At 45.1% G+C, this 23,606-nt stretch overlaps 1 protein-coding gene across 1 annotated transcript; it reads right to left on the reverse strand.

The window, feature by feature from the left end:
• Positions 1-1,788: 1,788 nt before the first annotated feature.
• Positions 1,789-23,055, reverse strand: LOC121567519 (sodium/calcium exchanger 2-like). The gene is made up of 12 exons (XM_041877626.2): positions 22,713-23,055; positions 19,951-20,088; positions 19,463-19,690; positions 18,942-19,283; positions 17,846-18,301; positions 16,670-17,046; positions 12,333-12,436; positions 11,058-11,075; positions 7,981-8,105; positions 5,296-5,395; positions 3,889-4,167; positions 1,789-3,124 (listed from the first exon to the last, which is right to left on the reverse strand). Exons 1-12 carry the CDS (start codon positions 22,962-22,964, stop codon positions 2,748-2,750), a joined length of 2,796 nt encoding a protein of 931 aa, XP_041733560.2. The 5' UTR covers positions 22,965-23,055; the 3' UTR covers positions 1,789-2,747.
• Positions 23,056-23,606: the final 551 nt, after the last annotated feature.

The following is a 23,606-nucleotide window of genomic DNA, read 5'->3' on the forward strand; positions in this document are numbered from 1 at the left end:
TCCGGCTGCAGTCTGGACCTCCTGCTTTATGTGCACCATTCTCCCATGAAATACATAAACACTGTATTCTCTTGTCTCCACCCATGCATTATTTATTTTTTGTCCATGCCGGTGCCGTACTGTCACTATTATTCTGTCATGTCATGCATCTCTACCCACTATTCCACAGCAAAGGTTTACAGCCCTCCACACCTAAAAATTGTTCTGCTATAGTATCACAAGTATCACAAACAAACCACATGTTTCTTTCTTCACAAATATTGACAGATTTCAATTGAATGAACAACAATATAAACATTTCGGTACAGAACTCTCTTGGTCCTGAAGTCTTACACAGGTTGCCAATATCCTCACATATGATCTCTTTTGGACCAAACAAATGCTACCCTCAACCTCACCACCCCTCTCGGCTTTAACCTTTACATCCACCAAAGTACAATGAATAGTTACTGTCCACTGAGCAAGCGTGGAGCCAAAGGGATACAGTATATTTGTAGATGTAAAGTTTTGACTTTATACCTGTATTCATGTAAAGGATTGTTTTTGAAAAGTATACGTTAGATAGCGATACACTCTCTTGTAGTATCATATTCTAGGAGATTAATGTGTAGTTTTGTGCTGTGCTTCAGTGGATAGTAACTCACCCTTAGACAGTAACATCAAATAATATTCACACCATCAATGTGCCTGCATTGCTAAATCATAATTCCACTCTCATGGCGGTTGCAAAAGGGCATAAAAATGTACAACGTCTCAAACATGATGGAGGACTCTACTGTCTGCTGAAGTGGAATGCAGATCTATGCTCTCCACTGTAATATCTGAAGTCCAGTGAGACGTGAACAGTAAGAGCCTCAAGAGCTGGATGTGAGACTTTCTTTATTCAGAGTGGTTTCTCCAGAAACTCAGTCTTCCCTTCATTCAAGTCCACAGATGAGGAGGCAAATTTAGATTGAATCCCTCTGGATTGCTCTATGTTTAAGTTCGATGGATGGGATTGTGGTTATGAGAAAGGATGATGTGTCGTCTCGGAGCCATAACTTACACAAGCTACCTGCAAAAGTCATTTTCCTATCAAGTCGGAGAGTGATAACTAGTTTCTGAACCCCATGCATTATATCTGTTCCTATTGGCCACCCCATCCCACCCTATCTGTAGAGAAGTCCCTCTAATAAATACATCTACACTCCTATAGTATATAAACATGTATTTACACCAACACAGCATTGAGAGCTTGTTTCAATGTCACGTGGAATTCCCACCTCCCCCTCTATAGCAACCACAACTGCAACTTGGGGCTTTCAGTTTTGTTGTTGTTTTACTCAGTATCTCCCGTTGCTAAATGTAAACATTCTACTCATTGATCAACCATTTTCATGGTGCTGTCATAGCGACTGAAGATGGACCCATTACACTACTACGCAGTGGTGTAAAGTAACTAAGTACAAATACTTTCAAGTACTACTTAAGTAGTTTTTGGGGTATCTGTACATTACTTGACTGTTTATATTTTGGACAACTTTTACTTGTACTCTACAACGTTCCTAAAGAAAATATGTACTTTTTACTCCCATACATTTTCCCTGACACCCAAAAGTACATTTCGAATGCTCAGGCAGGACAGCAATATGGTCCAATTCACGCACCTATCAATATAACGCATTGTCATCCCTACTGGCTCTGATCTGGCGGATTCACTAAACACAAATACTGCGTTTGTAAATGATGTCTGAGTTTTGGAGTGTGCCCCTGGCTGTCCATAAATGAAGAAAAAAAACAAGAAAATCGTGTGGTCTGGTTTGCTTAATATACGTAATTTGATGTATAGCATTTACTTTTACTTTTTACTTTTACTCAAGTCTGACAATTGAGTACATTTTGCACCACTGTACTTACGTACATTTAAAACCAGTAGCATTTTACTGGGTGACTTTTACTTTTATATTTTCTATTAAGGTATCTTTACTTTTACTTACGTATGATAATTGAGTACTTTTTCCACCACTGCTACTACTTGTGTGGATTCTGTCTTTGAAAAGGAACCCCCAGTGAAAGGGAGGAGGGGTGCTGCTTTAAGCCCACACAGACATGGATTGAGTCGAGTGGATTGAGTCTGGTTCGCCTCCCCTGCATCGGTGATGGAGCTATGGCCCTCCCTGCAAAACCCATGGCACTCTACCCTGCTTCAATTAAAGCAGTCTAGATGGACCCAAAACCATGTTATGCAGCCAGCTGGAATGAATAGAATGCCACTGTAACATTTCGTTTCTACACACCCTCTGTCACTTTCTCTTTCTCTCTTTCACTCTCCCTCTTTTCCGACATGCTGGTTTACATTCTGAACATTCTTCCTTTGAAATCTCTCCTGTCTTACTTACTACATCACTTCCTTGACCAATACTTTCTTTTCTCTCCTTCTCTTCCTCATTTGTCCAGTGAGTGTGTATAACATTTGAGTGTGCAATAGGAGGTTGATGTTAATTGGGTGTCATCCAGGCTCCAGGCCATGCACAACCTGTGTGGTGCCCTTGTTACAGTACTGTATGCATTTGTTTGCGCATGCATGTAGTTATATGTGTGTATATCAGGTATGTCTACAGATCCGTTAGGTATTAGTGATCCAGTGACAATGACCAGGTCCCAACCTTTGGCCTGGGCCTTGTCCTGTAGTAGGTGTGTGTATTATAATAACTATAATGTATATCAGTGTTTTGACTAGTAGTCCTGTCTCTGCTCTCATGTGTCCTCTAGAAGCCCTCTATGTGGCAGTAGGCCTCCAGGCTGGAGAAGAGGACGTAGAGGAACCAGAGGCCCAGGAAGAAGAGGCTGGTGATGATGCGTGCTGTTCGCGGCCCGCCCAGCTCCCCCCCGATAGAGGGCCGCCGGCGGAACAGCAGCACGCCCATGCAGATGAAAGCGAAGCTGGTGAAGAGGGTGACGGAGAAGGCCAGGGAGCCCGGGTCCACGCGGAACTCCTTGCCCTGCACCTTCCAGTAGACGGCTGCCACCGACCACGCCACCCCGATGCCCAGGAACACGTTGACCGCGTTGCTGCCCGTCACGTTGCCCACGGACGCGTCGGCGTGCTGGTCCTGCGTGGCCGCCACCTTGCTGGCAAACGTGTCTGAGGAGGGAGGGAGGAGAGGAGGGAGGGAGGAGGGGAGGGAGGGGGGAGGGAGAGAAGTGAGAGAAGGGAGAGAGATAGGTGAAGTACCTGTCATCACAGCTGTCAGAGGCTGTGACTACATTTACATTTACGTCATTTAGCAGACGCTCTTATCCAGAGCGACTTACAGTTTGTGAGTGCATACATTATTTTTACATACTGGCCCCCCGTGGGAACCAAACCCTCAACCCTGGCGTTGCAAACACCATGCTCTACCAACTGAGCTACATCCCTGCATGCCATTCCCTCCCCTACCCTGGACGACGCTGAGCCAATTGTGCGCCGCCCCATGGGTCTCCCGGTCGCGGCCGGCTACGACAGAGCCTGGAATCGAACCAGGATCTCTAGTGGCACAGCTAGCACTGCGATGCAGCGCCTTAGACCACTGCGCCACTCGGGAGACCCACTGCGCCACTCGGGAGACGAGGTGATGATGAGCAGCTTTCAGCATCTTAGTCATACTGTTGTCATAACTAAGACAACCACAGACAACATTTGTTACCGTAAACATGTTTCCTTGTAGTCTCACCACACACACAAGGATTTCACTAACTGGCCAAGCTGCAAAGCAGGAAGTTCAAAAACATTTATCTGAGTAAACTGATTTAAAAATTAACCTTAACCCTATTACTGCCAACCTTATACCTAACCCCTCATAAAATGAGGACTGGTTGTGGTATTTGAATGGCATTAGCAGATACTGTATATACATCATCTCTCACCAGGAATGGAGGTGCCCAGAGCCACAAACACCACGGCAGTGACAGTGTCCCTGAGGCCCACGGTGCAGCCGAAGTGGGAGGCCAGGTCCCCGATGATGGCAGTCAGGATACCGATGACCGAGATGGACACGAAGAAGCAGGCCCAGCCATTCCAGTACTCGGTGGGCGGCACAAAGGCAAACAGAACCTTCCAGAACACCGTCAGGAAGTGCATGACGTAGTCGTAGCAGGATGGCAGACGCTCCTCACGCCCCTCCTCGTCATCGTCATCACCATCCCCTGGGAGGTGAATACAGTAAAACATAAGAAACTCATGCACAAACACACACCAGTGGTGGTCGGTGCCGTTTAAGATGAGGGAGGACAATACTTTCTTTAATGAGCATGGCCTTATTTCTATTACAGCATATTGGATGACTGTCATTCATATTCCATTCACCCAGCTCAATGTAACATAGATAGGTTTAGGCTACTACATGATACTTAAATTTTCCCTATACCCATCATGAGGTTGCTACAACCTAGCCTATGAATTAAAGTTTACAACGTAGGTGCACAGTTCGAGAGAAAAATTGGATTAATCAAAGTGACAGACAGTGACACATTCAATACCGCCTTGCACACTCTTGCCTGCATCTAGCTGATCTAGGGTGTAATCATTAGTCCAACAGTTGCAAACGACAGCTGTCTGTGACCAGGCAACAAAAAACTTTCCAAGCCAAACCGTCATATCATAACCCCTAACTGTGCATTGTTGGACTACGGTGAGACATGTTTGTCTGTAATGAATATAACTGTCCACCAGGGAGAGCTTTTACACCTGACACAGACAGAGTCAGACATCTCTCCCATTACCTCAACACTGTGGAAGACAGCTTTGCTTTCTAAAGTAATTATTACATTTTATAATAGATCTTACCAACATAAATATCACAGAAACATTTTTATATGAAGTCTGAGGGTTTGCAATTAGCACCTTTCAAACAAGTTATTTCCTGTTATAATGAGGTTCCGAAATTAAGGGACTGTCTCCTCACTTGTTTCCCCTTGATATTTCAAACTTAACGAGCAAGCTAACACTCACTTCCTAAATGAAACACTTGGGCCGTTCTTTGGAATAACAATAAAGGACTCAAAATATTTTATGTAATTATGGCTCTGGACAAAAAGCCCTCAGACCACTATTCAAAGCATGATGGAGTAATTACATTCATAAAGCAGCTGTAAAGTCCTTCATTATGGCTCTAGTCAGTGTATGTGTATAATACAATGTAAACAGTGAGCCTCACCTTATTGCATCTTTCTCTCACTCAATAGAAATCACACACACGCACACAAACACACACACACACACACACACAGACACACACACACAAATACACACATGCACAAATACCAAAAGCTGACCTGCGCTGACAGTCACAGCTTCCACAAACTGCTCTCTCCAGGAGTGAGTGCCAATCACAAGGGCCAAGTTGGTCTTCTTAATGAGCTTGTCAACGGTGCTCTGCCAATCACAAACAAAGAGGGCATAGTCAACGTCCAATTATAGAGAAGAAGGCAAACTCATTTGTGTGACCGGAACTCTAACTCTAAAAAGAATGCCTAGAAGAATTAGACAGTGGCATCATTACCATGAGAAGTGCAGTAATATTTGATATTTGGTATTTTATTAGGATCCCCATTACCTGTCGGGGTCCATTTTTGGGGTAATATGAATTCACAATAGCAGTATTTGGTTTCACCACAACCACGCACGCACGCACGCACGCACGCACGCACGCACGCACGCACGCACGCACGCACGCACGCACGCACGCACGCACGCACGCACGCACGCACGCACGCACGCACGCACGCACACACACACACACACACACACACACACACACACACACACACACACACACACACACACACACACACACACACACACACACACACACACACACACACACACACACACACACACACACACACACACACACACACACACACACACACACACACACACACACACACACACACACACACACACACACACACACACACACACACTGTGGCACATCTGTTTTATAAGGACACTCCTCCCAAGCAAGCACAACAAACCACATGCTGAGTCCTGGGATCCACTCAGACAGTAAAGGAAAGCATCATATCCAGCACTCAAGTACGACTTCACCAAACTGTAACTTCCTCCTACTCAATCAAACCAATAAAACCATTCTATGAAGCACCCTAGCCAAACCCAACTGGATAGGAGGTTTCATTATTATTGGATAGAAAGGTCTCACCGCTGTGGGCAAGACTGGGGACTATAGGCAATGGACATCAGCCTTTAGAAAACTGGGACATACTGTTCTATTCAATGATGAGTATGGTTACAAGCACACAATAATACGATTATTGTGGATAGTCAGACTAATATAATAGTTTGTTTAAAACGTTTACATGCTTTGCAAGAAGAATGATTTTCTGAATAATCCTGTTTACATGGACACATCTGAAATCAGGCTACCTGATGGGAGAAATAAATGCAGACATTTTCCAATTAAAATAAACGTTCTACCACAGAAGCCAGGTTATTTTTGGGAAGCCTATTTGATTCTGAGTTCGGACATATAAAGTTTGTATGTGAAAACTATTTCTAAGATGCATACTTTCAGTTTTTCCGAACTCACTTCACTTGCGCATAAAAGGGAGGCTTGCGCTACCAGTGCTGGCACATGCGTAGATCAAATGCCCCGCTCGAACAATGATTAAGCTTGCATGTCCTAAAAGATTGCTCAGAAAAACGGGTGTTTTAATCGGCGTATGTTGACTTCGATTAAACCTTATGCCGATTAAGATAAGCAGAGTAAAGTGTTTACATGACTATTGCCATTGTCGGCCTACTGCCATAATCAGTTTAATATCGAATTATTAGTGCGCATATAAACCAGTGGATGCTGGTGGGAGGAGCTATAGGAGGACGGGCTCATTGTAATGGCTGAAATGGAATCAATGGAACGCAATCAAACATGTGGTTTCCATATGTTTGATCTGTATGATATAATTATATTCCATTCCAGCCATTACAATGAGCCCGTTCTCCTATAGCTCCTCCAACCAGCCTCCACAGATGTAAACATACTCTATGACTGCCATGATATAGGAGCTGCCCGGGCATACAGTATGTGATGCTCAGCTGTAGTAGTGTTTACTTCTTGTTTTCTAAATGTGGAAACTTCATCACCTGTGTAAACATTTCTCACTGGTCTTTTTTTGTGTTTTTTTGCGTATACCGTCCACCCATCCATAGAGCTAACAATGCTATTCAATTATGTGACATTGATCTAGGATTTCATAAAGCCAAGTGCCAGTCATTGAAATTACTTGAGAGTTCAATTACCTGTTGTGTTTGTTTTGTGCTACTACAAATCAAGAATGACAAGCGCAATCTTATTATAAATAATAAATTTATCCAATCAGGCCGTGTGCCTCTTCTTGACTTGATTCAGGCACACGGCCTGATTGGATTAAATCCCTAGGCATGTTGATATAGGACTTCAATGAGCTAGCTGTCGTCCGTCACAACCGTTGGTTCACTTGATGAAAAGATTGATTAATCAATTAGCTTAAACACCAACCCTTCTGAGGACAGACACTGAGCACAGTGGAGGGTCGTTCCACTTCAAAAAATCCAATGCAAGTCGATGGTACCTATATTAGCATTTTCATGCTTCATGCCCAAATCATCCTAAAGTATCTAAAAATTGATTGTGTTACTCAATGATGTTACTTATAGATTATCTGGATATGAAGCATGAAAATGCTAATATAGCTACGATTGACAGGAATTTGATTTTTTGAAGTGGAACCTTCAACTGTGCTCAGTGTCTGTCCTCAGAAGGTTTGGTGTTAAACCACTCTGTGGCTCTGGGGCTGTATGTGATCTTCGATCAGTTTTGCCTAGTAGATAACAATGAATAAGATGATATGGACATGATGGAACTGACCTAGATCAGCATGCCTACTCTGAGATGCTTGATACATATACTGAGCGCTGATGTGGCCAATAGAGTGAAGCAGGGGAGAAGAGGGGCTATATACCTTGAACTCATAAGACTCCTCAATGACCACCTCCAGCCGGCTGTGCTCCCCCAAGACGGGCTTTCCCATCTCTGCAATGCGCCTCGCCTCCTCCTCCTCTGCACTCATCTGGCCATCAGGATCCTCTAAGAGAGAGAAGGAGAGAGGAGGGATGAGATAGTAAGAACAGTGAAGGGGGTGAGAGAGGAGAGAGAGAGGGGGGGGTGAGGGAAGAGATAGAGAGAGAAATTGTAACTCAAACATGCCAACATGCCTCACAAGTAGATCTTTCAAGGCCAGAGTACTATCAATAATTGAGTTTGAGGCAGCATTATTTCTTCTTAATACAGTATATCACTCATGTGCATTAGCCCATGTATGTGGAGACGTGTGTGAGTGGGTGTGGGAGACAGTCAGAGAGAAGGAGAGATGAGGTTGGTGGTGAATGTGTGGGTGTGATGGGGAAGCAAGAGGGAAAAAGAGAAGCGATAAGGAGAGATTAGTGGGGAAGATCCATGAGAAGATGAGAGTAGGACAGACTGGGAGACGTAGCAGCAAAAAGATAGCCAGACATTTTGTTAGAGAAAGAAATGGAGAAAGAAACAGACAGAAGGAGAATGGAAATGAGGGTAGATTTATGCTGACTTGAGGTGGGCCGAGACCAATAGTCCCAATTGTGGGATTTAGTGGCTGATAATCAAACATTAAGCTGGACCAATAGGGCCATCAGAAAGCCCCATCTACAATAACACCTCAAACAAACTATAAACAGCTTGGTTAAACCCTTTCTCCCTGCTTCCATTCAGCATCATATTCCCTGTCTACTTATAGCGTATAATTACTCATCCTCTCATTGGAGGGACGACAAAGACGGTGAGCCGCGAAGACGCACAGGAAGCTTAGCTTGTGTGTGGTCGTCGCCGCGTGGTGAGTGGGCAGATATTATTCCTATTTTAGTTCCTCTCTTCTGCCTTCAAAGCACCAGCTGTAATTATGAAAGGAGTAGAGCCCTGCCAGGAACCACATGTCAACTGTCCCACTGTATTCCCCCAACGCTCCAGCTCCTTCACCGTGTTGCTCTAACAGGGTTACACCAGATACTAAATACTAATACTAAGTACTAATACACTCTAACGATGATGAATTATACTGCTGGTCTGCGGTTACTGTGGGTACATTACTGCATCATCATCTCAGGGCCCATATTCACAAAGCATCGCAGAGTAGGAATGATGATCTAGGATCAGATCCTCCCATCTCTTGTCCATCTCTTATTCATTATGATCTAAAAGGCAAAACTGATTATAGATCAGCACAGCTACTCTGAGACGCTTGATGAATATGGGCCCTGATTGGGTAAGGCTCTTCAATACCTCTTTAAGATGTGCATTAGAGTAAAGTGTGGCATGTTACTGTTAGACTACTGTAGAAGGACAGTACTCTAATATTTATTCAAGAGAGGCCAGTTGTGTGAGATACACGTATATAATATTTATCCAGGGATGGATACAAATTCGATGTGAAAGTGATGCATTTTATGGAGCGAGCAGGTCCTTATCATGGATTTATGCTGTAAATAGACTTCCATCAATAAATTATGCCACAATGGCCAAGGCCACACTAGGTGCTAATCCCTAAGTGGCTAACCGTACCAGAGGTGTGAAGAAAATAAAGGTTCTTAAATTGTTCTTCCTCAGTTCTTAAGGTTCTTTGGAGAACTCTTGACCGATAAAGAACCTTTGAGTTAAGTGTGGGGTTCTTGACGTGGCATCTACGGTTCTTCAGAATTCTAAAAGGTTCTAAAAAAGATATGTCCCTTTCATAGCACACAGCAAATTGGCCAGTGTTAACTAGTGTTGATTAAAGAGTTAAATTAACAATGTCAAGAGTTAAATTAACACTCAGTGGTGTAAAATAACCCCAGTGTTGGTGTTAATAACCAGAGTTGAACCAAAACCACACCCTTTATTATCATATTTCCCAGCATGCTCTATTGCAGGTTGATTTTTAGAATTGTTTGTTTCAATATCTATGTTTTTGCATGTACATTGATTGATTCATTAAAAGGTAGACTCAGCGATATGACGTAGATGCAGAAAGTAAACAGCATAGTGGGTCAATTTCCGCAACAACTAAGAGCGTGAAGCGCGAGGCTCAATATATCTGCTGTTTTGGTCGTAAGAGCGTGAAGCGAAGATACTGTGTGTGACTGTGTGAGAGCGAAGTATTGCATCTCGCTCATCTCAATATCTGCTGTGCTGCTTGTGGCAACGTCGTTGTGGCAACTACCTTTAATCTTATGCTACTCAAATATAAATAACATACATTTTTCTAAACTATTCCAATCTGTTACTTGGACTTATTGCACCTGATACTGAAATGGTTGTTCCAGTTTAGATGTTTAAAGTAGTCTCATATCTTAGTTTTCCCAACCCTGGCAGTCATTCTGAATGCAGGTCGTGGGTGAATAAAATTCAAAATGTTGGATATCCCCACTCTGGCTGGATTCCAATTGGAATTACACATCACTTTGCAAGCCAGCATAATGTGACATCAGGCAGGATTTGGGTTAAACTAGGACCTCAGAAGAAGGCTTTAGAAATAAATAAATTTGATTGATTGTCTTGTCTTAAATAATTTAATTTTAATGACAACGTATTCACTTAGGATCTCACTTGGTGAAGGCCACAGGACTGAAAATGAAAGAATTCAACAACCATGTCTCTGTCACTAGCAAACACAGTCATGGGTGGTACTGGTAACTTTAACATTCACTTGAAAGGCACTCTGGGAAATATGCAAATAAGGCTTAAAACTCTACAGCAGGGCTTTTCAATTCCGGTTCTGGAGGGCCAAAACATTTCTGGTTTTGGATTTTTGTATGGTTCTTCAAAGAGCCATCCCATTTATGGTTCTTCATAGACCCTTAAATGTATGTTGTTATATAGTGTACCAACTCATGTGAAATGTTTGTTGTTGTTTTTATGGATGATTCTAATCCAAAACCAATTCCCCCCTTGGGCCTTTAGGGATAATAAAATGTTCTATGTCTGCTGTTTCTAGGCTGGTTATGTGAGGCAAGTTGTTGATGGTCTTACCTTGGTTGAGCAGAAGGGCTAGAAGAAAGAAGGAAGAGCAGAACAGTCAGTACAGCAGTCCAAACTCCAGACAAGTCAAAGTGCAGTATGACATGTTATCACACCATTCCCTGGCCATGTCATTGTGAACTCTCCTCTAAGTGCCTCAGTTCAGTAAAAACATATTGTTTTCTTGAAACCTTCTCTCTCTCTCTCACGAATGAACACACACACACGAACAAACACACACGAACAAACACACACGAACGAAACACACACGAACGACACACTAGGCCTATTTCCTCTCTATTTTCTTAGCCTCACACACAATTGGACATCAGCACGCTCTGCTTGGCTCTGCGACTCTGAAAGTTCTCTACTTGTATCTTCATTTCACCAGCAGAATTGAAAATCCATTCTTTACCAAACAAAGCTACCTGTAGTGCCTGCCTGGTACTAGCTATAAGGCCCAACTCAGTCAGTGCCTGAAGTGGAATTAAACTTTAATTGTACCGTACCTGGGTTTGTATTTTAGAGCCAGTATTCCAGGGTTCTTCAATTCCGGTCCTGGAGGGCCGAAACACTTCTGTTTTTTATTTCTACCTGGTAGTTAATTGCACTCACCTGGTGTCCCAGGTCTGAATTAGCCCCTGATTAGAAGGAGAGGATGAAAAACAGAGGTGTTTCGGCCCTCCTGGACCGGAATTGAAGAACCCTGCAGTATTCTATGAGGTGCCACAACTCATTAGAGGTACAGTTCTCCAGTCAGCACCAACCCAATCCCAACCACTGACAACAAGTGTGATAACAGCTGATGCTCTCTCTCTCTCTCTCTCTCTCTCTCTCTCTCTCTCTCTCTCTCTCTCTCTCTCTCTCTCTCTCTCTCTCTCTCTCTCTCTCTCTCTCTCTCTCTCTCTCTCTCTCTCTCTCTCTCTCTCTCTCTCTCTCTCTCTCTCTCTCTCTCTCTCTCTCTCTCTCTCTCTCTCTCTCTCTCTCTCTCTCTCTCTCTCTCTCTCTCTCTCTCTCTCTCTCTCTCTCTCTCTCTCTCTCTCTCTCTCTCTCTCTCTCTCTCTCTCTCTCAAACAGTGGCAGAAAGCGAGAGAGAGAAAGAAAGAGAAAGAGAGAAAGGTTGTATCAGCTATTATCACACCTGTTGTATTACTGGAGAGAGAGGGCTAGGTCAACCTGGCTGGCTTGGTTCACTGAGGTTCAGCTGATATTGGGAAACTGGAAAGGAGAAAAAGACACATACACACACATGCATGCACACACACAAACACGCAAATGTACACACACCTGAGATTCCCCTCTTCAGCCAGCGTGGTTCCTCTAGTACGATGAAGAAGTTCTCCTTTTTCTCATACTCCTCATCGTCAATGATCCTCACCTGCAGGGTCTGACTGCACACACACACACACACACACACACACACACACACACACACACACACACACACAGGTCAGTATCACAGGTCAATAATCAACAAATGGATTAGACTGTCTTCTTTAACTTTATTCAACAATTAAAGGGATCAGTGGAAGGATGTAGTCCCAGGGGTTAGTCAGGGATTTTGTTTTACTTTACAGAGAGAGAGAGCACACACACACACACACACACTCTTATCCTCAAGGCTTTCTTTCCACCACGGGTCACTCCCAGTTATCGATGAGATAACCATACGCCACGTACAGCCATCGAGCAACAGGCAGGGAGGGGAGCCGCACAAAGCCAGACAAACGATGGCTTCCTCCCCGGTGCCGCCCCAGACATATTAACAGGCACAGCTTGCACTTAAATCACTTCAGAGGGCTCGCGTCAATATTTTATCACTCCACGGCTGAATAATTCAGATGCAGACATGCATACCAGCCAGTGAGGGGACGCCAAGGGGTCTGCAACACAGAGGGGCGTCACCCCTGCTGTATATCATACCCTATTAATGTGACCCAATCCTCAACCACTGCTCCATCCCCCATCCTAGCTCTGTCCATCCTGTGATTCAACCTACTGTAGGTCCTTTACTGTACCCACTACTGTACAACCGTAGCCTCAGCCTCTCTTGGTGCTCTAACCCATAGGGTCCTCTTCATCCCCCTACAGAATAGTGCAGGGCTAGCGGTCAGCTTTTACACAGACTGATGCGGAGTGGCTGATGAAAAGAGGAAATAGGCGGGGGTGAAGGGGAGGAGGAGAGGAGGGGGAGTTGGAAGACGTGTTTCACTTTGGTATTATGCACATTAGTCCTGATAATGTCTCCCAGGACATTGTGCCTGGAAATGTCACCACAGCAACAGTCTCACTGTTGGCAGAGCAAACATAAACAAGTGAGAGAAACAAAGAAACAAAGAAAGAGGGAGAAGAGAGAGATACAGATATTGGATCTTAATTTGAGCCAGTTTGCTACAGCAGGAAAACAATCCTGCAGCAACAGGAAATGTGAATTAATATGGTAGTTATAATTAATGGACATTTTTGTAGGGGTTGATGAATATTTTTTGAAGAAAAATCTAGTCTGAAATTTCTAAGTGAAAATTACAAACTTCAGAAGCCTTGTTAAACCTCAAATACACTACACATTTTTAATTTACTGCATTGCAGGAAGGTTCTCCTGCAACAGGGTGATCAAATTAAGATCCTACATCTGTAGATACAGGAAGAGAGAGAGACAAACACAAACAGACCCCACAGAGCCCCAGGACAGCAACACAATTAGACCCAACCAAATAATGAGAAAACAAAAAGATAATTACTTGACACATTGGAAAGAATTAACAAAAAAACAGAGCAAATTAGAATGCTATTTGGCACTAAACAGAGAGTACACAGTGGTAGAATACATGACCACTGTGACAGACCCAAAATGAAGGAAACTTTGACTATGTACAGACTCAGTGAGCATAGCCTTGCTTTTGAGAAAGGTTGCCGTAGGCAGACCTGGCTCTCAAGAAAAGACAGGCTATGTGCACACTGCCCACAAAATTAGGTGGAAACTTATCTGCACTTCCTAACCTCCTGCCAAATGTATGACCATATTAGAGACACATATTTCCCTCAGATTACACAGACAAAATCCAATTTTGATAAACTCCCATATCTATTGGGTGAAATACCACAGTGTGCAATCACAGCAGCAATATTTGTGACCTGTTGCCACAAGAAAAGGGCAACCAGTGAAGAACAAACACCATTGTAAATAGAACCCATATATATATATTTATTTATTTTCCCATTTGCACTTTAACTATTTGCACATCGTTACAACACTGTATATAGACATAATGACATTTGAAATGTCTCTATTATTTTGGAACTTGTGTGAGTGTAATATTTATTTTACACTTTTTATTGTTCATTTCATATTTGTTTATCCATTTCACTTGCTTTGGTAATGTAAACAAATGTTTCCCATGCCAATAAAGTCCCTTGAATTGAATTGAGAGATAGAGAGAGAGAGAGAGAGCGAAGAGAGAGTGTGAAAGGAGAGAGAAAGAGAAGAGTGAGAGAAAGAAAAGAGAGAAAGGCACAATAGAGAAAGAGGAAGAAGGGAAAGATAGATACAGCGAGATGAGAGTGAAATTAGAGATGAATGAGAAATAAACAAGATGTTCAAATTACTATTACTGTGCAGATTTGTGGCGAGAGAGAAAGAGAACCAGAAAGAGATAAGACTGAGACATGAATACAGATAGCGTGACAATATAGTATGGTGTAGCCTACTTTAAGCCAGCAACACATAGCAGTGTGAATCGTAGTATTGGTTAGGAGTTGAGCACAAACACATAAGCCATTGATGAGCTAAAGCTCACTCCAGGTTGGCCTTGATGAATAATGGAGAACAGTGTCTGGGGAGAGGGAGGGGAAGGGACAGGGGGGGAGAGGGAATGAAGGAGTATGGGAGAGGGAGGGGAAGGGAGAGGGAGGGAGAGGGAATGAAGAAGTAGGGGAGAGGGAGGGAGAGGGAATGAAGGAGTAGGGGAGAGGGGGGAAGGGAGAGGGAGGGAGAGGGAATGAAGGAGTATGGGAGAGGGAGGGGAAGGGAGAGGGAGGGAGAGGGAATGAAGGAGTAGGGGAGAGGGAGGGAGAGGGAATGAAGGAGTAGGGGAGAGGGATGGGAAGGGAGAGGGAATGAAGAAGTAGGGGAGAGGGAGGGAGAGGGAATGAAGGAGTAGGGGAGAGGGGGGGAAGGGAGAGGGAGGGAGAGGGAATGAAGGAGTAGGGGAGAGGGGGGGAGAGGGAATGAAGGAGTAGGGGAGAGGGGGGGAAGGGAGAGGGAGGGAGAGGGAATGAAGGAGTATGGGAGAGGGAGGGGAAGGGAAGGGAGAGGGAGGGAGAGGGAATGAAGGAGTAGGGGAGAGGGAGGGAGAGGGAATGAAGGAGTAGGGGAGAGGGATGGGAAGGGAGAGGGAATGAAGGAGTAGGGGAGAGGGAGGGAGAGGGAATGAAGGAGTAGGGGAGAGGGAGGGGAAGGGAGAGGGAGGGAGAGGGAATGAAGGAGTATGGGAGAGGGAGGGGAAGGGAGAGGGAGGGAGAGGGAATGAAGGAGTAGGGGAGAGGGAGGGAGAGGGAATGAAGGAGTAGGGGAGAGGGATGGGAAGGGAGAGGGAATGAAGGAGTAGGGGAGAGGGAGGGGAAGGGAGAGGGAATGAAGGAGTAGGGGAGAGGGAGGGGAAGGGAGAGGGAATGAAGGAGTAGGGGAGAGGGAGGGAAGGGAGAGGGAATGAAGGAGTAGGGGAGAGGGAGGGGAAGGGAGAGGGAATGAAGGAGTAGGGGAGAGGGAGGGAGAGGGAATGAAGGAGTAGGGGAGAGGGAGGGGAAGGGAATGAAGGAGTAGGGGAGAGGGAGGGGAAGGGAGAGGGAATGAAGGAGTAGGGGAGAGGGAGGGGAAGGGAGAGGGAATGAAGGAGTAGGAAAAGATGGAGCGGAGGAGAGGGGAATGGGAAAAGAGAAAGATAGATGAAAAAGGAGAGTGGATGAAATGGAAGCAATCAATAAACAAATAGAGTAGATGTGTAGAAGTAGAGTAGATGTGTAGAAGTAGAGTAGATGTGTAGAAGTAGAGTAGATGTGTAGAAGTAGAGTAGATGTGTAGAAGTAGAGTAGATGTGTAGAAGTAGGGTAGATGTGTAGAAGTAGAGTAGATGTGTAGAAGTAGATGTGTAGAAGTAGAGTAGATGTGTAGAAGTAGAGTAGATGTGTAGATGTAGAGTAGATGTGTAGAAGTAGGGTAGATGTGTAGAAGTAGGGTAGATGTGTAGAAGTAGAGTAGATGTGTAGAAGTAGGGTAGATTTGTAGAAGTAGGGTAGATGTGTAGAAGTAGAGTAGATGTGTAGAAGTAGAGTAGATGTGTAGAAGTAGGGTAGATGTGTAGAAGTAGAGTAGATGTGTAGAAGTAGGGTAGATGTGTAGAAGTAGAGTAGATGTGTAGAAGTAGAGTAGATGTGTAGAAGTAGGGTAGATGTGTAGAAGTAGAGTAGATGTGTAGAAGTAGGGTAGATGTGTAGAAGTAGAGTAGATGTGTAGAAGTAGGGTAGATGTGTAGAAGTAGAGTAGATGTGTAGAAGTAGGGTAGGGAGTCTGTCTGTCTGTCTATGAGTCTTTCTGTCCGTTCGTCCGTCCGTTCATCAGTACTCACGTTGTCTGGTCGTTGGAGAACTCCAGCTCTCCCTGGGTGTCCTCGTAGTCCACACCGCCCCCCTTCGCCGTGCCCGCCTCCGTGTGATAGGGCAGGATCACCGTGCCGCGGGCGCCCGAGTTCCGCACCACTGTGAACTCCACGGTGCCAACGCTCTCACTGATGCGCACCAGCCGATCACGGAATGTGAAGATGCCAGCATGGTCGTCATCCAGGATGGTCACCATGGTGACCAGTGGCTCCACCAGGCGGCCCTTGGGTCCCGCACCTGGCTCATCACTCTCGAACATCCCCTCGGGGTCACCGATGCGCAAGTTGAGCAGCCGCACGAAAAAGTGCTCGTCCTCCTCGAAGATGTCATCATCGATGATGCCGACCTGAGAAAGGTGGAGGATGGAGGAAGGAGGGGTTGAGGAGGGGTGATATAGAGATGAAGATAGAAAGTGAGAGCTGTTATAGATCATAAACGCTTGAGAGACACGCATCAAATCAACCACACTGATGGTCATTGACATGAGAAACTAAGGGATTGATTGTTGTAGTCAGTCATTCATGACTAATTGTTGACTAGCTACTGTTATGAAATAACGCAATTGAGTTGTTTCCTAACTCTCTCTCTTTCTCTCTCTATCTCTCTTCACATTCCTTGTTTTCTCCCTTTCCTCAACACCCCTCCTGCTATCCAGAAATACACATTCTCTTTGTCCTCTGTCTAAGTGTGAACATGAAATGACACAAAAACTATGACGAGTTCAAAGAGGGAAACAACATCTCCAAGGACAAAATACTTCAAAGCCCACTTCCTCCTTTTTTCACCATCTCTCCCCTCTCCCACTCAGATGAAGTCATATTCACTGTCAGTCAGGACGATGAGGCAGACTTTAATGTGCTCTAGCTTCTGGAAGACTCTCCAGCTCTACTGGCTCCTCTAAGACAATATGAGACAGTTGATCAGGGAGAGAGAGGACTCTGGCAGGCGCTAATTCAGAGGGTAATCGGTTTCTACTGCTGTTTCTGCTCCTTCTATTATGTGACGTCTTGATCTGCCCACGACAAGCAGGTCTAACGACCTAGCTGGGGATCTGCTAGGCAGCACAGTTGTGCAACGCTTCTTGCTAAAATTGATTGGAACTGTATGTTACTGTTCCCTTTCCTCCCCTTCCACTGACCCCTCACCTTGATCTCCTTGCGGGTCTCTCCGGGTTTAAACACCAGCGTTCCCTCGCTGTACTCGTAGTCGGACCCGGCGTTGGCCGAGCCGTCCTCGGTCCGGTAGTCCACATAGAAGGTGCTCTCCCCCATGCCCCCTTGACACACCACAGCCAGCCTCAGTACGCCACAGTTCTCCATGCACTGGCTGTGGGTGCTCTCGAACGCCAGGCGGCTGCACTCGGCCAGGTCATCGTCCTCGCAGACCACGTCCTCTTCCACGGCGGCGGCACGGCGGGTGTGGTCGGCGGCGTGCCTCTTGAGCACGTTGCCGGCGCCGGTCATCATGCGTGTAGCCTGGATGCGGTAGAAGGCGCGGCTCTTCTGCTGATGGAGGAGGGCGTAGTAGTTGGCTAGTTCTACCAGCTGATCCAGCTCCTTGTCCGGAAACTTCTGTTTCAGCTGCTTCAGGATGCGGATCACCTGAGGGCAGAGGAACAGGGGATGAAAAAGAGGTACACAGACACACACACACAAACAACCTCGACATAGACACAGAGAGAAAGTTTGTAACTCTTGTAGGTTCAGCACGTTTGTAGCACGTAATAGTCTCCTTTGCTTGTGTGTGTTTGTATGTGTGATTGAGATGAGTACCTACAGTCTGTGGGTGTTCATGAATTGGGTGTATCCTCTTCATCTCTCCATCTCTTTCTCTCCCTCTAACCCTACTGTGCCTTTATCTATTCCTGAGAGGGCATCTGTACATGAATGGGATGAGTATATCCTCTCTCTCTCTCTCTCTCTCTCTCTCTCTCTCTCTCTCTCTCTCTCTCTCTCTCTCTCTCTCTCTCTCTCTCTCTCTCTCTCTCTCCTCTCTCTCTCTCTCCTCTCTCTCTCTCTCTCTCTCTCTCTCTCTCTCTCTCTCTCTCTCTCTCTCTCTCTCTCTCTCTCTCTCTCTCTCTCTCTCTCTCTCTCTCTCTCTCTCTCTCTCTCTCTCTCTCTCTCTCTCTCTCTCTCTCTCTCTCTCTCTCTCTCTCTCTCTCTCTCTCTCTCTCTCTCTCTCTCTCTCTCTCTCTCTCTCTCTCTCTCTCTGTGTCTCTGTGTCTCTGTGTCTCTCTCTCACCTCCTTGCGGCTCTCGTCCAGCTCCTTGGTATTCTCAACAGTCACCATGGTGCTGTTGGAGTTGGGCAGGTAGGCCACGGCGCCCGCTGCATTGTTGGCACCATCCTGGCAGTTCTCATTGGGCAACATTCCCACCGCCCCTCCCCTAGGAGGGAACTTTCCGTCCATAATCATCTCGAAGCCTTTCGGGGTTGTGTCCCCCTCCGTCTCCACGACGATGCCGTGCTTGTCGGCACGGTAACGCTTGGCCATGTACTTGTAGAAGAGCAGGCGGCGGTCGGCGATCCAGGCCAGGATCACACACACTGGGAAGTAGAGCAGGGTGACCAGGGCCTCCCACACCTGAACACACACACACACACAAAGAGAGGGTACCATTACAAGACATACATCCAAACTGGAAGGGTGTTGATTGTTTGGTTACGCACACATACAGTATTTATACACATTTGCTAACATTTACACACACACACACACATATATACACACACACACACACTCACACACACACAAAAGTGTACCTCCACTACTCCGGGTGAGATGACAGAGAGGATGAGGAAGAGCCAGATATAAGCGAAGATACTCCAGAAGGCCGTGATGAAGAACACACGCAGGTGTTTGATCTTCCTGGTCTCTCCTTCAGGGATGACCCACACACAGATGGCGATGATCACAAACATGTTGAAGGCAGCGCTGCCCACGATGGTGCCAGGGCCCAGCTCACCCGCCTCAAACCCATGCCCACACACCTAACACCGGGAGACAGAGGAGAGAAAGACCTTTAGAGAACCTTTAGTGCAGTATAAATCAAAAAGGCCATGTACAAGTTGTATGTAAATGTTGTATTAGTAAGACTTGACAATACCTTTAAAGTCATTTTCAGCTTCATTCCCCTACTACTAGCTAGTATACACTGCTACACTGATATGTTGTTGCTGGGGGGAGTGTTTATGATGTGACACCCACTTATGAGTTGTGGTCGGGGGAGTCTTTATGGCGTGACACCCACCTCTATGACAGACAGCAGGATCTCTGGTGCGGAGGAGCCTAGAGCCATCAGAGTCAGGTTGGACACAGTCTCGTTCCAGATACGTACAGTGGCCACAGACGTCTCACCGCTTGGCATGGTGATGGTCACCTCCTTCTCCTACAGGACAGACAGAGAGGGGTCACACACACACACACGAATGGTTACATCCACACACGCACACACACATGCATATGCACGCACACACACAGACACACACACGCGGATGGTATTGACAGTATCCTACCATCAGGGAGGATGCGTCCCTAACTCCCTGGCAGAAGGAAAGGGGGACAATCTGTTATTCTAATCTAGTGAATGGAGGAGTGATGGATGGAGGGCTATGGAGACTCAAGTTTCAAGTTTTATTAGTCGTATGTACGGGATACACATGGTATACACCGTCCTACGAAATGCTGACTTGCAGGTTCCTTTACATTTACAGTGATCTTGAGATGTAGGGTTGGTTAATTTTACTGAAGTGGGCTAAATCAGGGTCACCAGAGTGATTCTTGGTAGTCTTAAACAGATCTCCATTGAAACAAAAGTATACACCTCACACACATGGTTATGGGCTTAAAGAAAAAGAAGACACCTGTACCATATCAGATATTGCATCCCAATATTACACTTTATATCCATTACAGAAGACTGAAATATAACAAAACCCTTTGACATAGAAACACAAGATTTTCGGCATAAAAAATAATAATAATGTTGATTAATTATGAAATTATGATAAATATTAATAACATTCCACCCATGAGGCCACTAGCTCATTTAACTGCAGGAAAGGGCTACCCCATCCCTCCATCCCCATCTCCCCCCTCGTGGAGAGCCAGGCCTGTGCTCCTTGCCGCCAGCATACGATCCAGACAGTCTTCTAGTGTGCTTACGCTTGCATAACCTCAGGACATGCAATGGAAAAGCCCCCCCCCCCTGTTACAATACAATCCACTACAATCCACTCCAATTAGGCCACTGGGGTGGTCTGAATCCTTCATAATGGATGCACTTCTGGTAATTACTCTCCTAGTAGATGCTTGCATTATGAACTTATGAAAACAGTTGTGTGCAATTTGCTCGGTCAGAGAGAAAATTGAAAAAGGGAGAAATCTATGCTACTATGAACAATGATGTTGAACACATGGTTGGCTATAAAGAGGACAATATTACAAACAGATAACTAGTACATTCACAATGGTATTCGATGGCCCAACAATGAACTGAAATGGATGAATAACTTATGAAAAAATCATTAACAGCCCGGTTAATTGATTATTGAATCGATTCCAAGGCTAGAATCTATTTCAGTCTGTTGAGAAGACTATCTCTTGTCAGCAGAGAAATCCAATTCATAACAATGTCAAAGAGTCTGGACCAATTATCTAAAGTTTTAAATCAGATGGAAACAATAATTCAATACACTAAGTCTCATATTATTTTCCAATCGTTTCGTTCTGAACAGAACCACTTTTGTCTTCGTCCCGTTCTACTGTTCCGACCGGTTCGCACTTTAAAAAGTACCTGTTTATATTGTTAATTTCTGTTCCTTTTTTAACTAGCATTGAAAATCCATTCTTCTCTAATAAAACATCCCTCTTCCTCTCTTCTTTTTTTTGTAAGATTTTATATAAAAATAAAAAATAAATACAAAATATACACATACAAACGACATCACAAAAACATCAACTACATCACACCTGCCCAGACCCACATGCTCACACCATCTCCAGGGCCCACATCACTCACCGCCACATGGCCTCAAACTGCACCATTTAGTTTCTCTCCGTCACCCACGCGCTCTCTCCCTATCTTCTGAATCACGCTCGTAACGTCAGTAGGCTATGGTAGCCTATGCTTCAGATAGGGAGGGGCCGGTAGCCTACACACACTGGCAAAGATCTTCAGCTTGCAGGCAGACACTGGAAGGAGTCAGTGACAGAGGGCTTTGCATAGGCGCTTTGTTGCGTTTTTTGTGGGACTAGAAAAACATGGCCGGAAAATGCTATTAACCGGTTCCCATGATTTTAAAATAATGGTTCTGTTCCGGAACAGTATCGATCACTTTCGTTCCCGGTTCTGTTTCTGTTCCTTGAAAAATGACGTTATTTTCCAGTTTTCTGTTCTGTTCCCTGAACCGGTTCCAATCGAAGGCTAGAATCTATTTCAGTTTGTTGAGTCAACACTATCTCTTGTCAGCAGAGAAATCCAATTCATAACAATGTCAGTCTGAGTTTTAAATCAGAACCAATAATTCAGTAAACTACGTTTGCATATCAGGATGTATATCAATGAACATACTGTAAATACTGGAATTCCATATGGGCCCAAAGTCAGTCACTCCAAGAAATGTGAAAACCCAAACATAGAAATAACACCTTAATTTGAGCTGTTTGTGGTAACACCAAAAAGCAAGGCAGCATTTCTGGAGAAAGAAACTGTTATGTCTATCACCCCTGCAGAGGCGAGTTTTGCAATTACTTTATCATAGAGTGTTCTACTTGTTTCGATGTTCACCGTGTTTGAGTGACAGTTAATGTAGTCTTGGGAGAGGTGAGAGAGGAGAGCCAACCACTGGGTCTAAGAGTAGGAGAGCTATCTCTGTAAAAATATAATATTTTCATTCTATGTCTGTCATTTTCATTATGTGCTGAATGAGATGAGATCCCCTAGTACAATGTTTTAACAACTCTACATAAACACAGTATATCATATTGGTCAATCTATCATACAGTACCAACCTGTGAGGTGATAACCTCGATAGAGGCCATGAAGCGGTCTGCGATGATGGACACTCCCAGGAACATGTACATAAGGCAGGTGAAGTAGACCACGGCCCTGGCCACCTGGTCGCCCAGCCCGGGGCCCAGGGGCTTCCACACGGGCAGCAGGGTGCCCGGCTTGCACACCACCGGCTGAGAGCACTTTGAACTGCTGCCCAGTCCCGTGCTGCTGTTGCTCCAGAACTCCGGAGACATGGAGGGATAGGACATGGTGGAGACGGAGCGGTTCCCTTCCTCTCCTCCTCCTCGTAGAGACTCCAGGGCGCAGGGCGAAGGAAGGGGGAGGAGGAGGAAAAGGAGGAAGGGGACGGAGGCAGAGAGAGAGGTGGAGAGGAGTGCCATGGCGGAGAATGCCGGGGGAAGAGAGGGATGAGGTGGACGAAGAGAGATATGGGGAGGAGATGCCGGGTGTGGCGGGGGGGTAGGACTAGCTCACCTAGGAGGAGAGAGAGATGGATAGAACAGTAGAGAGAAGAGAGATAAAATGTTGGGTGTAGCCAGCAGCAAACATATACCAGCCTTTCATGGACCTGTATGGAGTACGAGATAAATAAACCATCTCCCTCAAAATAATTTATTAAACTAAATAAAAATGTTCCACATTTGATAACTGAATCATGAGGTATTACTGCAGTTGACATATAATAAATCCTTTTTAACCATCATCCTTGTTTCCAGTTGCTGTTGTTGTTGAAGGTTTCCAACAAAATGAGAACAAAAATGTCAACATGCATTTGAATAGTGAATGTTAACGCCATGCCCTTGAATCATGAATATAAACCTTTCACGGCTATTCAACTCAGAGGCGCCCACATTGGCGTACGTGCTCTCTGCTTTCTATTGACAGGAGAG

This window comes from Coregonus clupeaformis, chromosome 6 (assembly GCF_020615455.1).
Source record: "Coregonus clupeaformis isolate EN_2021a chromosome 6, ASM2061545v1, whole genome shotgun sequence".
In the NCBI taxonomy this organism is placed as follows: domain Eukaryota; kingdom Metazoa; phylum Chordata; class Actinopteri; order Salmoniformes; family Salmonidae; genus Coregonus; species Coregonus clupeaformis.

What these genes read in the sequence shown, in the direction of transcription:
- LOC121567519 (XM_041877626.2), bottom strand. Translation starts at nt 22,964, where the DNA reads ATGTCCTATCCCTCCATGTCTCCGGAGTTCTGGAGCAACAGCAGCACG. An exon ending in TGGACGAGAGCCGCAAGGAG is followed by an intron (nt 18,302 to 18,941) that starts GTGAGAGAGAGA and finishes CTCTGCCCTCAG; the next exon opens with GTGATCCGCATCCTGAAGCA. An exon ending in AGGAGTCTTATGAGTTCAAG is followed by an intron (nt 5,396 to 7,980) that starts GTATATAGCCCC and finishes TGTGATTGGCAG; the next exon opens with AGCACCGTTGACAAGCTCAT.